This window comes from Zophobas morio, unplaced genomic scaffold (assembly GCF_036711695.1).
Source record: "Zophobas morio isolate AGI-343-1 ecotype UQ-CSIRO unplaced genomic scaffold, CSIRO_AGI_Zmor_V1 ptg000014l, whole genome shotgun sequence".
NCBI lineage: Eukaryota > Metazoa > Arthropoda > Insecta > Coleoptera > Tenebrionidae > Zophobas > Zophobas morio.
Genome location: NW_026972119.1, coordinates 24,104,926 through 24,124,723, shown reverse-complemented (window position 1 = coordinate 24,124,723; position 19,798 = coordinate 24,104,926). Strand labels below are relative to the sequence as shown.

The 19,798-nt window shown below is 32.4% G+C and overlaps 1 protein-coding gene across 1 annotated transcript in view; it reads right to left on the bottom strand.

Moving 5' to 3' along the window:
• Positions 1-19,798, bottom strand: part of Psgef (Protostome-specific GEF) — a 149,595-nt gene that overhangs the window by 13,156 nt on the left and 116,641 nt on the right. The window contains exons 11-13 of the mRNA XM_064055984.1: positions 11,347-11,460; positions 11,089-11,299; positions 10,864-11,041 (exon numbers count right to left, since the gene is read on the bottom strand). Of these exons, the coding sequence (XP_063912054.1) occupies positions 10,864-11,041; positions 11,089-11,299; positions 11,347-11,460 (503 nt within the window). The remainder of the gene's footprint in view (positions 1-10,863; positions 11,042-11,088; positions 11,300-11,346; positions 11,461-19,798) is intronic.

The window sequence follows — 19,798 nt, the reverse complement described above, 5'->3', positions numbered from 1 at the left end:
TAGAATTAAAGAAACATTTGAAAAATCAAAAAATTGAAAAAACCTAAAATTAATCTAAAAACTGAGAAACTGAACAAATTATAAAATCCAAAAAGTACAGATCGAGAACTTCAAGAAATGAGAAACTGAAAAATCTTAAAATAAAAAATTAACCTAACGTTGCCCCACTGTGGAAAAAGACCGTAGAAAACTGTGGCAAAATTGAATTTGGATTTTTTAATTTGTTGACTGGCAAATTTTTAGTTTTCAAATTTTGATTCTATTTTCAATTCAATTCAGTTTATCATTTCTTCAAATTTTCGGTTTGCAATTTTTCAGCTTTTCGATGTTCTGATTTTTCTGTGTGAATATTTTCAATTTGGATTTATTTTTTCAATTTTTCGATTTCTCAATATCCTGACTTTGTAACTTTTTTGTTTTCAATGTGAAATTTTTTAATTCCTGGATTTTTCAATTTTTCGATTTGCAATTTTTCGGTCTTCAATTTTTCGATTTTTCAATTTTTCATGTTTTCTACCTGGAATTTTTCGTTTCGGTTTATTTTCTTTATTTTTTTGAATTTTTCAACTTTTAGAATTTTTAATTTCTTCATTTTTCAATCTTTCGTTTCTCCAATTTTTGACTTGCAATTCTCCAAGTTTTCATTTTGAATATGAACTAATAAATGTAATTAAGAAAAACTTTTACAATTTTACGATTTTAGAATCTTCGTCTTTTCAATTATTGGACTTTCAAACTTTTTAATTTATTGGACTTTTCAAATTTCCGAATTTTAGTTTTTCAATATTTGGATTTCAGTTTTTCAGTTCTTCAAATTTTCGATTTGCAATTGGTCGTTTCGGTTTTTAATTTTTATAATTTTTTCAATTTTTCGGTTTTTCAATGTTCTGATTTTATAAATTTTCTTTTTTTAATGTGAAATTTATCAATTTTTGGATTTTTCAATTTTTCGGTTTTCAATTTTTTGATTTTCCAATTTTTCATGTTTTCAAAATGCAATTTTTCGTTTCGGTTTTTCAATGTTATGATCTAATAATTTGTTTTTTTTTCAATGTGAAATTTTTCAATTTTTCTATTTACAATTTTTGGTTTCGGGTTTTCTTAATTTTTTTAATTTTTCAATTTTTCAATATTTTAATTGCAATTTTAGGTTTTCAATTTCTTCATTTTCTAATTTTTCGTTTCTTCATTTCTTCTTTTCCCTTTTTTCGATTCTTCAATTTTTCATTTGCAATTTTTCTAATTTTTATTTTAAATATGAAATAATAATAATTAAAAAAAAAATCCATGCGCAATTTTACAATTTTTGGAATTTTCCATTTTTTAATTAATTAAATTTAAAATTAAACTGCAGAATTAAAAAAACATTTGAAAAATCGAGAAATTAAAAAATCGAAAAATTGAAAAAACCAAAAATTAATAAATATATCTAGAAACTTTTTATTTTCAAGGTGAATATTTTCAATTTGGATTTATTTTTTCAATTTTTCGGTTTTTCAATATCTTGATTTTGTAACTTTTCTGTTTTCAATGTGAAATTTTTTAATTTTTGGATTTTTCAATTTGCAATTTTTCGGTCTTCAATTATTCGATTTTTCAATTTGGAATTTTTCTCTTCGGCTTATTTTCTTTATCTTTTCAATTTTTCAGTTTTTCGTGTGTTCAATTTTTCGTTTCGGTTTTTCTTTTTTTTAATTTTTGGATTTTTCAACATTTTGAATTGCAGAATTTCGGTTTTCAACTATTTTATTTTTCAACTTTTGGAATTTTTAGTTTCTTCATTTTTCAATCTTTCGTTTCTTCAATTTTTGATTTGCGATTTTCCTAGTTTTCATTTTGAATATGAACTAATAATTATAATTAAAAAAAACTTTTACAATTTTACGATTTTAGAATCTTCGTCTTTTGAATTATTGGAGTTTAAAACTTTTTCATTTATTGGACTTTTCAAATTTTCGATTATTAGTTTTTCTATATTTGGATTTTTCAATTTTTCGGTTTTCAATTTTTTGATTTTTCAAAATGCAATTTTTTTCAATGTGAAATTTTTCAATTTGTGGATCTGCAATTGTGCAATTTTTCATTTTATCATGTCTCAATTTTTCTATTTACAATTTTTGGGTTCTGGTTTTCTTAATTTTTTTAATTTTTCGATTTTTCAATATTTTAATTGCAATTTAAGGTTTTCAATTTCTTCACTTTCCAATTTTTCGTTTCTTCATTTCTTCTTTTCCATTTTTTCGTTTGTTCAGTTTTTTATTTTGCAATTTTTCTAGTTTTCATTTCAAATATGAAATAATAATTTAAAAAAATCCCATACGCACTTTTACAATTTTAGAACGTTTCCATTTTTCAATTAATTAAATTTAAAATTAAACTGTAGAATTAAAGAAACATTTGAAAAATCGAAAAATTAAAGAATCGAAATTTAAAAAAATCGAAAAATTAAAAAAACCAAAAATTAATAAATATATCTAGAAACTTTCTATTTTTCAATGTGAATATTTTCAATTTGGATTTATTTTTCAATTTTTCGGTTTTTCAATATCTTGATTTTGTAACTTTTCTGTTTTCAATGGGAAATTTTTTAATTTTTTGATTTTTCAATTTGCAATTTTTCGGTTTTCAATTTTTCATGTTTCCTATCTGGAATTTTTCGCTTAGGTTTATTTTCTTTATCTTTTCAATTTTTCGTTTTTCCAATGTTCTGATTTTTCAATTTTTCAGCTTTTCATGTGTTCAATTTTTCGTTTCGGTTTTTCTATTTTTAATTTTTGGATTTTTCAATATTTTGAATTGCAGTTTTTCGGTTTTCAATTTTTTTATTTTTCAACTTTTAGAATTTTTAATTTCTTCAATTTTCAATCTTTCGTTTCTTCAATTTGTGATGGGCAATTTTTCTAGTTTTCATTTTGAATATAAACTAATAATTATAATTAAAAAAAAACTTTTACAATATAACGATTTTAGAAACTTCGTCTTTTCAATTATTGGACTTTCAAACTTTTTCATTTATTGGACTTTACAAATTTTCGATTTTTCGGTTTTTCACTGTTCTGATTTTATAACTTTGCTTTTTTTAATGTGAAATTTTTCAGTTTTTCTATTTACAATTTTTGGTTTCGGGATTTCGTAATTTTTTTAATTTTTACGTTTTTCAATATTTTAATTGCAATTTTAGGTTTTCAATTTCTTCATTTTCCAATTTTTCGTTTCTTCAATTTTTTACTTGCAATTTTTCTAGTTTTCATTTTAAATATGAAATAATAATAATAATAAAAAATCCCGTACGCAATTTTACAATTTTAGAATTTTTCCATTTTTCAATTAATTCAATTTAATATTAAACTGTCGAATTAAAGAAACATTTGAAAAACCGAGAAATTAAACAATCGAAACTTTAGAAAATCGAAAAATTGAAAAAACCAAAAATTAATAAATATCTATATCTAGAAACTGAGAAATTGAACAAACTGTAAAATCCAAAAAGTACAAATCGAGAACTTCAGGAAATGAGAAACTGAAAAATCTTAAAATAAAAAATTAACCTAACGTTGCCCCACTGTGGAAAAAGACCGTAGAAAACTGTGCAAAATTCAATTTGGATTTTTTAATTAGTTGACTGGCAAATTTTTTGTTCTCAAATTTTGACTCAATTTTTCATTTCTTCAAATTTTCGATTTGCAATTTTTCATTTTTTCGATGTTCTGATTTTTCAATTTTTCAATTTTTCATGGGTTCAATTTTTCGTCTCGGTTTTTCTTTTTTTAATTTTTGGATTTTTCAACATTTTGAATTGCAGTATTTCGGTTTTCAATTTTTTTATTTTTCAACTTTTAGAATTTTTAATTTCTTCGATTTTCAATCTTTCGATTCTCCAATTTTTGATTTGCAATTTTACTAGTTAGCTTACAATTTTACGATTTTAGAGTCTTCGTCTTTTCAATTATTGGACTTTAACACTTTTTCATTTATTGGACTTTTCAAATTTTTGATTTTTAGTTTTTCAATATTTGGATTTCAATTTTTCATTTCTTCAAATTTTGGATTTGCAATTGGTCGTTTCGGTTTTTTATTTTCATAATTTTTTCAATTTTTCGGTTTTTCAATGTTCTGATTTTATAACTTTTCTTTTTTTAATGTGAAATTTCTCAATTTTTTTTATTTACAATTTTTTTTTTCAATATTTTAATTGCAATTTTAGGTTTTCAGTTTCTTCATTTTCCAATTTTTTGTTTCTTCAACTTTTTATTTGCAATTTTTCTAGTTTTCATTTTAAATATGAAATCGTAGTAATAAAAAAAATCCCGTACGCAATTTTACGATTTTAGAATTTTTCCATTTTTCATTTAATTAAATTTAAAATTAAACTATAGAATTAAAGAAACAAAATCTGAAAAATCGAGAAATGGAAAAGTCTAAAAAATGAAGAAATGAAAAATGGAAAAATTCTGAAGTAAAAATATCTTAACATAAAATAATTTGAAATTAAACACTTAAAACATTGCAAATCGAAAAATTTAAAAAGCGAAAAATTAAAATTGAGATCTGGAAAATCGAAAAATTTACGAAATGAAAAATCCTAAAATTCTGAAGTTAAAAAACCCTGGCATTAAAAAATTTGAAATTGAACACCTGAAATATTGCAAACCGAAAAATTTCAGAAATGAAGAATTAAATTTCGAGAACCAGAAAAACTTTAAACGCCGAAAAACTGAAAAATTTAAAAATCGAAAAATTGAAAAACGATACATTTAAAAATGGAAAATAGGAACAAAATAAGAATCGAAAAATTGAGAAAGCATAAAATGAGAATATCCAGAAAACGAAAATAAAAAAAATTGAAAAATCAAAAAATAGAAATCCAAAACGTAAAAAATCGAAAAATTGAAAAGGAACAACTGAAAAATTGTAGAATTGAAAAACTGCAAAAAAAAATTGAGTTGATAAAGTGTGGCATAATTGTTGAATCGTTTGCAAATTTCATCTCGTACAATATTTCTCTATCTCAGAATTTTAACTTCAGTAATTTGCTTTGTTGTATAATTTAAATTGAAACTTTCATGGCTTACTTCTAACCTCACGTAATATTTTATCTTCACATGTTTATTTCACACCAGATCTTTTGTTTTTATAAATCTTCGCTAGTTTTTTTTTATGTAAATATTTCGTTGATGAATGTTTCCATCATATAAATTATTGGATGTCCAATATTAATCTCAAATAAGAATTACACGCGGAGTGCGCGGTTCCTAGTCGAGCTGGCGGGATTTATCGCGCCATCTGCACAAAAGATGCTAGATGTGGGTATTTTTGGTGTGCTTTAGAATGAAATTGACATAGTTCGATCACAGCCAAAGCCAAATTTTGAATTTTTGAATTTTTCGCAGGCTTTAAATTTTTTTTTTCTTCACATGTCAATTTAAGACGGAATGTTTGGGTTGTCACAATGTTAACACCAAACATTTTAGGAAATACGAATTTGGATATTATGAAGAAATTTTCAATGAACTTCTTAAATTAGGCTGCTACTTGGACTTCATTCTTCTGAATCTTGATGACACGAGTGATAAGCACTGAAAGTTCCACATTTCAGTATGAAAATAAGGTTAGGACACAAACATTCCAGCTCTAGTGCAATGGTGTGTTATTACTATTAGTGTTGTTCCAAAGTTGGTAAGGGATATGACATTTATTAGTGAACCACTACAGTGGCGGTCTATCTACAGCAGTACATCGATCAGTGGCGCATTTATAGTTCCAACTGGTAAGTATTAATGTAACAGTGATATCGGGTGACCAAAAACTTTTCAGATTGGCATAAACTACGGAAATATTTTTAATTTCTTTGATTAAAAGTTTTCGCCCCTGTATTTTAGGCAACCCATCATTCGTGAATCGGAAAACAAACATAACCTTATCTGAAAACTCTGTAATCAGCCTTTACAGTTATTACTCTGTGCAAGTTTTCTTTTGTCGAACAAATCTTTAAAATTTAGAAAAAATCTTTAATTATTGGGAAATTTTGCAAAATTTAAATAATATTTAAACGTAATTAACATTATTTACAGTGTTTAAAAATGATAATTATTAATATGTCGTAATTAAACCTAAAACCGCTCTCCTAAAAACGTTACGTTATTTAAAAACAATTCAATTTCTTGAAATTTTGTTAAATTGACCCTAAAAATTTGCAATTTTCCAGCTTGAATTTGAAAAATAATTTTGGCAATCTCGATGACGTTACTGTCACGTGAGCTACCTGCGCAAACGTCACATATTTCTATATTTCGCGTTCAGTTTTGATTTCGGTCTAGTGGCAGCAACATCCGAGCATTCGGAGCTCCGTTTCGAATTAAAAATAGAACGTTTTCTCGAATTTTAAAGTTATTTCTAATAAATATTGCTAAAAATGTGCTCTGAACACGACGGAATGTGGATATTTTTGCAAAAAGGACCGTTAACAGCGTAAGTATGATTTTAGTATTAATTTATCGGCGTCCGTGATTCGTATTTTGACAAATCTCTAAATTTTTGGGAAATTTTGCAAGACTAAATAACATTTAAACATGAAGTTATTAAAAACAGTTCAATTTGTTTCAACAACGTTAAATTAACCCAAAAATGTGCTATTTTCCGGCTGAAATTATAAAAATAATTTCTGCAATCTCATCATGGCGTACGATGACGTCACGGTCACGTGAGCTACCTGCATAAAGGTCACTATTTCGCTCCTTTATGTTCAGTTTTGATTTCGATCTGATGGCGACGACTTCGGCGTGTCGTTTTGGTGTAAAAATTACACGTTTTCGTCAATTTTAATGTTATTTCTAATAAATATTATTGAAAATGTGCTGTATTGGTGCTCTGAACACGAGGGAATGTGGATATTTTACCAAAAAGGACCGAAAACAAGGTAAGTACAACCTGAATGTGAATTTATCGGCGTCCGTGATTCGTATTTTGACAAATCTCTAAATTTTTGGGAAATTTTGCAAGACTGAATTATATTCAAACATAAAGTTATTAAAAACAATTCAATTTGTTTAAACAACGTTAAATTAACCCCAAAAATGTGCGATTTACGGCCAAAATGATAAAAATAATTTCTGCAATCTCATCATGGCGTATGATTCCGTTACTGTCACGTGAACTACCTGTATAAAGGTCACAATTTCGCACCTTTGTGTTCAGTTTTGATTTCGATCTGATGGCGACAACTTCGGCGTGTCGTTTTGGTGTAAAAATAACACGTTTTCGCAATTTTAAAGTTATCTCTAATAAATATTGTTGAAAATGTGCTGTTTTGGTGCTCTGAACACGACGGAATGTGGATATTTTTCCAAAAAGGACCGAAAACAAGGTAAGTACGATTTGAATTTGAATTTATCGGCGTCCATGATTCGTATTTTGACAAATCTCTAAATTTTTGGGAAATTTTACAAGACTAAATAACATTTAAACATGAAGTGATTAAAAACAAGTAAATTTGTTTAAATAACATTAAATTAACTCTGAAAATGTGCAATTTTCCGGCTAAAATTAGAAAAATAATTTCTGCAATCTTATCATGGCGTACGATGACGTCATTGTCACGTGAGCGACCTGTATAAAGGTCACTATTTCGCACCTTTGTGTTCAGTTTTGATTTCGATCTGATGGCGACAACTTCGGCGTGTCGTTTTGGTGTAAAAATAACACGTTTTCTCGAATTTTAAAGTTACTTCTAACAAATATTAATGAAAATGTGCTGTTTTGGTGCTATGAACACGACATAATGTGGATATTTTTCCAAAAAGGACTGGAAACAAGGTAAGTACTATTTGAGTATTAATTTATCGGCGTCCGCGATTCGTATTTTGACAAATCTCTAAATTTTTGGGAAATTTTGCAAGACTAAATCATACTTAAACATGAAGTTATTAGAAACACTTCAATTTGTTCAAACAACGTTAAACTAACCCCACAAATGTGCAATTTTCCGGCTAAAATTAGCAAAATAATTTCTGCAATCTCATCATGGCGTACGATGACGTCACTGTCACGTGAGCTGCCTGAGCAAAGTTCACTATTTCGCTCCTTTGTGTTTAGTTTTGATTTCGATCTGATGGCAACAACTTCGGCGTGTCTTTTTGGCGTAAAATTAACACGTTTTCGCGAATTTTAAAGCTATTTCTAATAAATATTGTTGAAAATGAACTGTATTATTGCTCTGAACACGGCGGAATGTGGATATTTTTCCAAAAAGGCTGAAAACAAGGTGAGTACTATTTGAGTATTAATTTATCGGCGTCCGCGATTCGTATTTTGACAAATCTCTAAATTTTTGGGAAATTTTGCAAGACTAAATCATACTTAAACATGAAGTTATTAAAAACACTTCAATTTGTTTAAACAACGTTAAACTAACCTCACAAATGTGAAATTTTCAGGCTAACATTAGCAAAATAATTTCTGCAATCTCATCATGGCGTACGATGACGTCACTGTCACGTGAGCTACCTGTATAAAGGTCACTATTTCGCACCTTTGTATTCAGTTTTGATTTCGATCTGATGGCGACAACTTCGGCGTGTCGTTTAAGTATATAAATAACACGTTTTCACGAATTTTAAAGTTATTTCTAATAAATATTGTTGAAAATGTGCTGTTTTGGTGCTCTGAACTCGACGGAATGTGGATATTTTTCCAAAAAGGACTGAAACCAAAGTAAGTACTATTTGACTATTAATTTATCGGCGTCCGCGATTCGTATTTTGACAAATTTCCTAATTTTTGGGAAATTTTGCAAGACTAAATTATATTTAAACATGAAGTCATTAAAAACAAGCGAATTTGTTTAAACAACGTTAAATTAACCCCAAGAATGTACAATTTTCCGGCTAAAATATGAAAAATAATTTCTGCAATCTCATCATGGCGTACGATGACGTCACTGTCAGGTGAACTGCCTGAGCAAAAGTCACTGTTTCGGTCCTTTGTGTTCAGTTTTGATTTCGATCTGATGGCGACAACATCGCCGTGTCGTTTTGGCGTAAAAGCAACAAATCTTTGAGAATTTGTAATTTATTGTTAATAAATATTACTGAAAATACTTTGCGTTGGTGTTGTGAACACAAAGGACATTTTTTCAAAAATTACCGATTTTTCTTTTAATTTATTTTAAAATATGCATCAAATCACGGCATTCAGCATCCATAAAATACGGCATTAGAATATCCTCTCTTTTCATGGCGAGACGCGCTCCAGCCTCCTCGTATTGTTTGGTTCTTGCCGGGCAACAGCAACGAGCGATCAGAGTCATCGCTCTTTGGTGGCAAAAGTGGAGCACTTTGTATATTGTAACTTTTGTAATTGAACCATTTTGTATTGTATATTGTATGTGTTACTAACTTAACTTCGCAACAGTGGTGTAAATGTTTTGTTTGTTTTCTTGGTGTACTTGCTTGGGTATTAATTTTGCAACAGTGCATCCTTTGGTTCCCAATTCGATTTCTGCATGTCGTCAGAAGCTCTTCGCCCTGGAGGGTTTTGTCGGCCGTTAGACGCTGGGTTGCATCTCTAAGACGTAAGACGGCCTTGGATTTATCGGCTGCGTTCCTTTCTTGGGCGTGGGAGTACTGCGATCTTATAGATTTCGTTGCGAGTTCCATCGGGTGTGCTTGCTTGGGTATTCATTTGTCTCGATTTTTGGTGCTAGATTTCTTTTGATTTTGTATGTCCTTGCAACTGTATTGTATCTGTATCCTGTATTTTAGCTCTAGTGTATCCTCTATTGTAACTGTATTGTATATTGTATTTCTATTGTACTGTACTGTATAACGTTCTTTTCCTCATTAACCAATCCTAACCCTGTCCTTTCCCGGCAAGACCTGCTCCAGACCTTCCCGTGGTTCTTGCTGAGCATCAACGATCCAGGCCAAAGAATTCAAATATTTAGAGCCAGCAAAGTTGCATAAAATTCGTGAAATTCGCTCGTTGGTGGCCAACGTGGAGCAAGGGCGACTCTTGTAACTGAAGCACTTATACTGTTTAAATATGATAAGGATAAATATGTCATACTTAAACCGACAACCGTTTTCCTACAAACGTGAAGTTATTAAAAACAATTCAGTTTGTTGAAACATTGTTAATTTAATCGACCACTTCGTATTTTACTCCGCATTTTCGCCTCTAGTTTGTAAAAAACATGTTTCCATCCCTAGTGGTATTACTATTCATAATAATTTTCATTTTGTCAAACGAAATAGGCAATTTAATAATTTGAGTTTTAAACTAGAAACCATTTCTATGCGAAATTAACATCTGTTGTCCCGTGACAGCGAGTCTTTAAACCCTTTACAATGTTGACTTCTGCCTAAAAGTCCACACACCTCCACGTAATAACCACCAACAAAGTAAACTGAATAATAGCCCGTCAGAAATAACTTATAATAAATTTTAATAACCATAATGGATTAGGTTCAGTTCTCGTCAGTTCCGAAATAAGCATGTTAACACGCGACCACGCAAGTTTATTTTTTATTCAATAAGTCGACAAAACCCTTAAGATTAAATACCGTTCTCTAACTGTTAAAAAAGCAACAAAAAATCGTTCGTGTTTCATTATTTTATAATAGTTTTTCGAGGGTTTTAACTAATGGGGCCAACTTATACCATCGCATTCTGTTGCCTAGAAATCTCTAATAATAATAATAACTAAACTATGAAATTTTACCAACATGCATTGAATCTTCTAATCTAAATAAACTTAAGAAAACTTTATGGATACACTATGACAAACTATAGTATAACGTCATTAGATCGATGAAACTCTTACTTGTGAGTGTGCTAGAACAGTGCTACTACACTAAACGAACTTACATCTGTCTCTGTAGAAGGTTTTGCCAAACAGCTTTCATTTCTGTCGTCGGCGCCCTTAACACTACCGTTCGTTTACCAGCGTTCTTCTTGGGCGTTCGCGTTAGGTCGGGGCCACAGTGCACCGTGGGGCTGCTCGCGTGTCTTCCACCAGGTGTTACCGTTATCCTAAATTCGGTATCTATAAAAAGTGGATGAGTGCATCCCCGACAAAAGGGTACGAGCAACCTTTTTTCCTAACGTTGAAGAACATGTCGGTTATGTGAGCTAGAGGTAACGGTTCTTCTATAATAAATAAAACGCGATCTCGAGACACTTTGGCAAATAATAGTAAGTCGCTAAATAGAAGCGTCCAGTATTGTCGTACATTGCGTCCTTCCACTCTTCCTAAATCACCGCCGAATATCCATTGGCGACCAGGTTTGTTTAACACGAAAGGCTAAAAGTGACAGGTTTTTGGGGGTGGTGGCTCGTTCGGGAACTTACTTTGCACTTGGTAAAAACTAATCGATTTTCTAAATCTTGTACACTTAAAAGCGGTCTGCCTTCGCCCATTGGTTCCATGAGACCTGCTTCTACTGTTATTTCTTTGTAGGTAAGCTGAAAATGACGGCGGGCCAAATTATAGACTGAGGTGTATTGTGGGTTGCGGAAGCAGATCAGCTGTGTACATTTTCGAAATTAAATTGGCGATTTTTGATTAAGTCAGACAAGTTGTATGACGTCCAGCTGGTCTGCTGGTGAGATTAAGTTCAGCTTACACAAGCGTGACCATACAAGACACAAGATTATTCTACCTGAGAAAGGCATACGTCGAATTGGCAACACCAAGTTAACGAATTTTACTCAAAAGCTAGCACCTATTGAAATAAGAGCCTTTTGTTTTCCCGAGGGGGATTCTAATCTGTCTTCAAAATTCTGAGGTTATGATAGCATGTTGTTCATATGTTGTTGATATGGCCGTGGTTGTTGAAGTCTTCATTGTCGTCCAAGTAAATCAAATTTAACTCCGAAGACCGAAAATTTTAAAATTTTTGAGATTTCTAAGGAAACCTTGACTCTGTTAAATCATACTTTCTAGTTCACGGAAATGGTATATTTTATTTGTTTATTTTTTTTAAATTGTTAAATCTTTATAACAACCAAAAAAACTGGTCGAAGTTCTGCTTCTTTGGAAAATTATAAATTTTAAATAAGAGAATTGTGACAACCTTCAGTGATGAAAAATATGCATTTGACGGAAACATAACCTGATGTATGTTATATGTTATAAGAACAGATATGCCGCTTCTGTCAAATGATATTCCAACGCCTACTATCTATGAGTGATTTTTCAACTGAACTAGTCACAGGTTTCACCTTCTTAAAAAAAACAATTGGGGCCCTCGAGAAGGTTTCACATTCTTAAAAAAAAAAGGCAATCGGGACCCTAAGAAGCCTTCATATTCTTAAAACTAAGACAAATGTCGCCGTTGATAAGGTTTCAACTTCTTTAAAAAATACTGTTTGGGTCCCCAAGAAGCCTAAAAAAAGAAACAATTGAAGACCACGAGAAGCTTTCATATTGTTCAAAAAAAAAAAACAATTGGGGCCCCCGAGAAGGTTTCACAATCTTAAAAAAAAAACTTGGGGCTTCCGAGAAGGTTTTCCCGAAAAAAAAAACAGTTGTAATCCCCGAGAAGGTTTCTTTATTATTAAAAAAAAAAACAATAATTGAGGCCCCAGAGAAGATTTCACATTATTAAAACTAAGACATTTGGGGCCCCCGAGAAGGTTTTACGTTTTTAAAAATAAGACACTTGGGACCCCCGAAAAGGTTCCACCTTTTTTAAAAAAAGAGAGTTTGGACGCTCGAGAAGATTTCAGATTCATTCTTCTTAAAAAAAAAACAGTTAGAGTTATTAAGAAGGTTCCATCTTTAAAAAAAAAAAAGAGAGTTTGGACCCTCGAGAAGGTTTCACATTATTAAAGAAACCCATTGGGACGACAGAGAAGGTTTCATATTCTTAAAAAAAAAACAATTGGGACCTCCGAGAAAATTTCAGATTCATCCTTCTTAAAAATAAAACAGTTAGGGTTCTTAAGAAGGTTTTACCTTAGAAAAAAACAATTTTGGCCCCGACAAGGTTTCACATTCTTTAAAACAAAAACATTGAAGCTCCGAGAAGGTTTCCTCTTAAAAAACTGACAGTTGGGACCCCCGAGAAGGTTTCAGACTATTAAACAAAAAACAATTGGGTCCCCCGAGAAGGTTTCACCCTCTTCAAAATAAGACACTTGGAGCCCCAACAAGGTTTCACAATCTCAAAAAAAAACATTGAGGCCCCCGAGAAGATTTTCCCCTAAACAAAAAGACAGTTTGGATCCCCGAGAAGGTTTCTTTATTATTTAAAAAAAAACAACAAATGGGGGCCCCCGAGAAGATTTCACATTATTAAAAATAAGACATTTGGGGCTCCCGAGAAGGTTTTACGTTCTTAAAAATAAGACACTTGGGACTCCCGAGAAGGTTCCATCTTATAAAAAAAAAAACAATTGGGACCTCCGAGATTATTTCAGATTCATCCTTCTTAAACAAAACATTTAGAGTTCTCAAGAAGGCCTCACCTTATTGAGACCCCCGAGAAGTTTTCACATTATTAAAAATAATACATTTGGGGCCCCCGAGAAGGTTCCATCTTTTTTAAAAAAAGAGAGTTTGGACCCTCGAGAAGGTTTCACGTTATTAAAAAAACCCATTGGGACCCCCGAGAAGGTTTCATATTCTTAAAAAAAAAACAATTGGTACCTCCGAGAAGATATCAGATTCATCCTTCTTAAAAAAAAACAGTTAGATTTCTTAAGAAGGTTTCACCTTATAAAAAAACAATTTGGGCCCCGACAAGGTTTCACATTCTTTAAAACAAAAACATTGAGGCTCCGAGAAGCTTTCCTCTTAAAAAACTGACAGTTGGGACCCCCGAGAAGGTTTCAGACTATTAAACAAAAAACAATTGGGTCTCCCGAGAAGGTTTCACCCTCTTCAAAATAAGACACTTGGGGCCCCAACAAGGTTTCACAATCTCGAAAAAAAACATTGAGGCCCCCGAGAAGGTTTTCCCCTAAATATAAGACAATTGGAATCCCCGAGAAGGTTTCTTTATTATTAAAAAAAAAAACAAAACAACAATTGAGACCCCTGAGAAGATTTCACATTATTAAAAATAAGACATTTGGGGCCCCCGAGAAGGTTTTACGTTCTTAAAAATAAGACCCCCGAGAAGGTTCCACCTTTTTTAAAAAAAGAGACTTTGGACCCTCGAGAAGGTTTCTCATTATTAAAGAAACCCATTGGGACCCCCGAGAAGGTTTCATATTCTTAAAAAAAAAATTGGGACCTCCGAGAAGATTTCAGATTCATCCTTCTTAAAAAAAAACAGTTAAGAGTTCCTAAGAAGGTTTCACCTTAGAAAAAAACAATTTGGGCCCCGACAAGGTTTCACATTCTTTAAAAAAAAACATTGAGGCCCCGAGAAGGTTTCCTCTTAAAGACAGACGGTTGGGACCCCCGAGAAGGTTTCACATTATTAAAAAAAAAACAATTGGAGCCCCCGAGAAGGTTTCATTTTCTTTAAATTAAGACACTTGAGGCCCCCGAGAAGGTTTCCCCATAAAAAAAGATAGTTGGGGCTGCCGACAAGGTTTCACATTATTAAAAAAAAAAACAATTGGGGCCCCCGAGAAGGTTTCACATTATTAAAAAAAAACAATTGGGGCCCTCAAGAAGGTTTCACCTTTTTAAAAGTAGGGCACTTGGGGCCCCCGAGAAGGTTTCACCTTTTTAAAAAAAGATAGTTTGTACGTTCGATAATATTTCACATTATTAAAAAACAAAATAATTGGGACCCTCGAGAAGGTTTTAAATTCTTTAAAGAAAACATTGGGGCCCCCGAGAAGGTTTTCTCTTAAAAAAGAGACAGTTGGGATCCCCGAGAAAGTTTCTTTATTATTGAAAAATAAGGGGCCCCCAAGAATGTTTCACCTTTTTAAAAATAAGGCACTTTCGGCCCTGAGAAGGTTTCATATTCTTAAAAAAGACAGTTGGTGTCCCGGAGAAGATTTCACGTTAAAAAAAACAACTGCGCTCCTCGAGAACGTTTCACCTTCTTAAAAAAACAATTGGGGCTCTCGAGAAGGTTTCACATTCTTAAAAAAAGAGACAATTGGGACCCCCGAGAAGGCCTTATATCCAAAAAAATAGTTGGGGACCTCGACAAGGTTTCATATTCTTATAAATAAGATAGTTGGGGCCCCCGAGAAGGTTTCACGTTTAAAAAAAAAGACAACTGGGACCCCCGAGAACATTTCACATTCTTCCTTCTTAAAAGAAATACAATTAGAACTCTTGAGGTTTCACCTTAAAAGAAAACAATTTGAAGCCACCGACAAGGTTTCATATTAAAATAAAAAAAAAATTGGCTTCCGAGAAAGTTTCACCCTTTTAAAAAATATATTCTTGGGGTTGTCGAGAAGGTTTCAGTTTTTTTAAAAAGAGAGAGTTTGGACCCCCGAGAAGGTTGCACATTATTAAAAAAAAAAAAACAACTGGGGCACCCGAAAATGTTTCACCTTCTTCAAAATATATAAGAGACTTACGGCCTCCGACAAGGTTTCACATTAAAAAAAAAAACATTGGGGCCCCGAGATGGTTTTCCCTAAAAAAAAGACAGTCGGGATCCCCGAGAAGGTTTCACATTCTTAAAAAAAAACAATTGGGGCCCCCAAGAAGGTTTCATATTCTTATAAAAAAAAACAACTGAAACCCCCGAGAACATTTCAGATTCATCCTTAAATAAAACAGTTAGGGTTCTTAAGAAGGTTTCACCTTAAAGAAAACAATTTGGGAACCCCGACAAGGTTTCACATTCTTTTAAAAAAACATGGAGGCTCCCGAGAATGTTTCCTCTTAAAAAACAGACCACCGGGAAGGTTTCAGAATATTAAACAAAAAACAATTGGTGTTCCCGAGAAGGTTCCACCTTTTTTAAAAAAAGAAAGTTTGGACCCTCGAGAAGGTTTCACCTTTTTTAAAAAAAGAGAGTTTGGACTCCCGAGAAGGTTTCACATTATTAAAAAAAAAAAACAATAGGGCCCAAGAGAAGGTTTCATCTTCTTCAAAATAAGACACTTGGGGCCCCCGAGACGGTTTCACCTACTTTAATAAAGACAGTTGGGAACCTCGAGAAGGTTTCACCTTAAAAAAACTGTTTAGGTCCCCGAGAAGGTTTCACAATCTTAGAAAGACACTTGGCTTCGGAGAAGGTTTCGCATTCTTAAAAATAATATACTTGAGGCCCCCGAGAAGATTTCACCTTTTTAAAAAAGAGCCAATTGGGACCTCCGAGAAGGCTTCATATTTTTAAAAATGAGATTCTTGGGGCCCCCGAGAAGGTTTCATCTTCTTTAAAAATGGCCCCCGAGAAAGTTTCACCTTTTTAAAAAATATATTCTTGGGGTTCTCGAGAAGGTTTCAGTTTTTTTAAAAAGTGAGAGTTTGGATCCCCGAGAGGGTTCCACATTATTAAAAAAAAACAATAGGGGCACCCGAAAAGGTTTCACCTTCTTCAAAATAGGACACTTACGGCCTCCGACAAGGGGTCACATTAAAAAAAAAAATTGGGGCCTCGAAAAGGTTTTCCCTTAAAAAAAAAGACAATTGGGATACCCGAGAAGGTTTCACATTCTTAAAAAATCAATTGGGACCCCCGAGAAGGTTTTATCTTCTTAAAAATAAGACACTTGGGGCCCCCGAGAATGTTTTAAGTTTTTAAAAATAAGACACTTGAGACCCCTGAGAAGGATTCACTTTTTTTAGAAAAAAGAGAGTTTGTACGCTCGAGAAGGTTTCACATTATTAAAAAAACCCATTGGGACCCCCGAGAGGTTTCATATTCTTAAAAAAAAACATTGGGTCCCCCGAGAAGGTTTTCCCTTACAGTTGGGATCTCCGAGAAGGTTTCACATTATTAAAAAAAAAAACAATAGGGACCCTCGAGAAGGTATCACCTTCTTTAAAAAAAAGTATTGTTGGGGTCCCCGAGAAGGTTTCACATGTTTTAAGAAAAAAGAGTTTGGACTCCAGAGGAGGTTCCACATTATTTAAAAAAAAAAAACAATAGGGGTCCAAGAGAAGGTTTCACCTTCTTCAAAATAAGACACTTGCGGCCCCCGAGAAAGTTTTCCCTTGAAGGTAGGTTTCTTTATTATTTAAAAAAAAAAGACAATTGTGCCCCCCGAGAAGGTTTCACCTTCTTAAAGATCAGACACTTGGGGCCTCCGAGAAGAGAGTTTGGATCCCCGAGGTGATTTCCCTTTATTAAAAAAAAAAAACAATTGGAAACATTGGAGCCCCTCCAATGTTTCACCTTCTGAAAAATAAGACCCTTGGAACCCTGAAAAAGGTTTCATCTTCTTTAAAAAAAATACTGTTGGGGTTTGTTCCTTCTTAAAAAAAATCTTTAGTGGCCATGAGAAGATTTCACTTTCTTTAAAAAAAAGCAAGATTATTTGAGTCCCCGAGAAAGTTCACCTTCTTAAAAATAAAGACATTTAGGACCTCCGAGAAGATTTCACATTCTTCCTGTTTAAAAAAAAAACCATATACCCCCTTTAAAAAAACAATTGGATCCCCCAATAAGATTTCACCTTTAAAAAAAAAAACAAATGCGCTTCGCGAGAAGGTTTCACCTTCTTAAAAAAAAAGAAGCAATTAGGACCGCCGAGAAGGTTCCACATTCTTCCTTTTTAAAAAAACCAATAGAGCCCTTGAAAAGTTTTTAATCTTCTTTAAAGAAAAGACAACTAGGACCCCTGAAAAGGTTTCACATTCTCCCTTCTTAAAAATACACGTAGAGCCCCCGAAAAGATTTCACGCTTTAAACAAGACACTTGTGATCCCGAGAAGAATTCAGATTCTTAAAAAAGACAGTTTGAACCTCCGAGAAGGTTTCATTTTATTTAAAAAAAAAAAAAAAAAAAAAACTATTAGAAACAATTAGAAACCAGAGAGTTTAGATCCCCGAGATGATTTCTTTTTATTAAAAAAAAAAAAAAAATTGGAAACATTGGAGCCCCTAAAATGTTTCTTCTAAAAAATAAAACACTTGGAGTTCCGAAGTAGGTTCCATCTATTTTAAAAAAGAGAGAGTTTGTACCCTTGAGAAGGTGTCACATTATATAAAAAAAAAACAATTGAGGCTCTCGAGAAGGTTTCACCTTCTTTAAAAAAAATATTGTTGGGGTTCCTGAGAAGGTTCCACCTTTTTCAAAAAACGAGAGTTTGGGCTTCCGAGAAGGTTTCACATTATTAAAAATACAATAGGGGCCCAAGAGAAAGTTTCACATTCTTAAAAAAAAAACATTTTAAGGTTTTCCCTTAAAAAAGAGACAGTTGGGATCCCCAAGGAGGTTTCTTTATTTAAAAAAAAAAATGATTGGGGCCCTCGAGAAGGTTTCATCTTCTTAAAAATAAGACACTTGGGACCCCGAGAAGGTTTCACCTTCTTTAAAAAAAAAACATTGTTCGAGTCCCCGAGAAGATTTCACCTTTTTTTAAAAAAAGAGAGTTTGGATCCCCGAGATGATTTCACTTTATTAAAAAAAAAAAAAAAAACAATTAGAAACATTGGAGTCCCTAATAATGTTTCACCCTCGCGAAAAATAAAGCACTTGGAGTTCCAAAGAAGGTTTCATCTCCTTTAGAAAAAAATACTGTTGGGGTTTTACATTGTTAAAAATAAGACACTTGGGGCCTCCGAGGTTTTACATTCTTCCTATTTACGTAAAAAAAATATTTAGTGGTCCTGAGAAGATTTCACTTTCTTTAAAAAAAAAAGGGAAAATTGTTTGGGTCCCCGAGAAAGATCACCTTCTTAAAAAAGCAGACAATTAGGACCTCCAAGAAGATTTCACATTCTTCCTGTAAAAAAAACATAGAGTCCTTTAAAAATCGCCGAAAAGGTTCCACATTCTTCCTTCTTAAAAAAAACCAAAAGACAATTAGGACCCCTGAAAAGGTTTCACATTCTTCCTTCTTAAAAATACATATATTGCCCCCGAGAAAATTTCACGTTTTTAACAAAAGACACTTGGGACCTCGAGAAGGTTTCAGATTCTTAAAAAAAGGACAATTGGAACTCCCGATAAGGTTTCATATTCTTCCACTGTAAAAACAAACAGAGCCTTTGAAAAGATTTCACCTTAAAAAAGAGAATTAGGACCCCCGACAAGGTTTCACCTTCTTAAAAATAAGACACTTGGAGCCTCGGAGAAGGTTCATTTTCTTTTTGGGGTTTTACATTGTTAAAAATAAGACGCTTGTGGCCCCCGAGGAGATTGTACATTCTTCCTTCTTAAAAAAAATATTTAGTGCCCCTGAAAAGGTTTTACCTTCTTTAAAAAAAAGATCGTTTGGGTCACCAAACAGGTTTCACCTTCTTCCTGCTTAAACAAAGCTCATAAAGCTCCTGAGAAAGTTTCACTTCAAAAAAAAACGATTGATCTCCTCGAGAAGGTTTCACCCTTAGAAAAAAAAACAAATGCGATTCCCGACAAAGTTTTACCTTCTTAAACAAAGGACAGTTGGGAGCACCAAGGTTTCATATTGTTCCTGTCTAAAACAAACAAATTAGAGCCCCTAAGAAGATTTCACCCTCTTTAAAAAACAAGACAACTGACCCCCGAAAAGTTTTTCCATTCTTCGTTTAAACAAAAAACAGTTAGAGCCCCTGAGGGGATTTTACATTCTTAAAAAAAAAGACACTTGGGGGTCCCGAAAAAGTTTCACGTTCCTCTTTCTTAAAAAAAACAGTTAGAGCCCCTGAAAAAATTTCATTTTCTTAAAAAAAAATTGTACACCTGTCCTTCTTTAAGAAAAAACTATTGGAAATCCCGAGAAGGT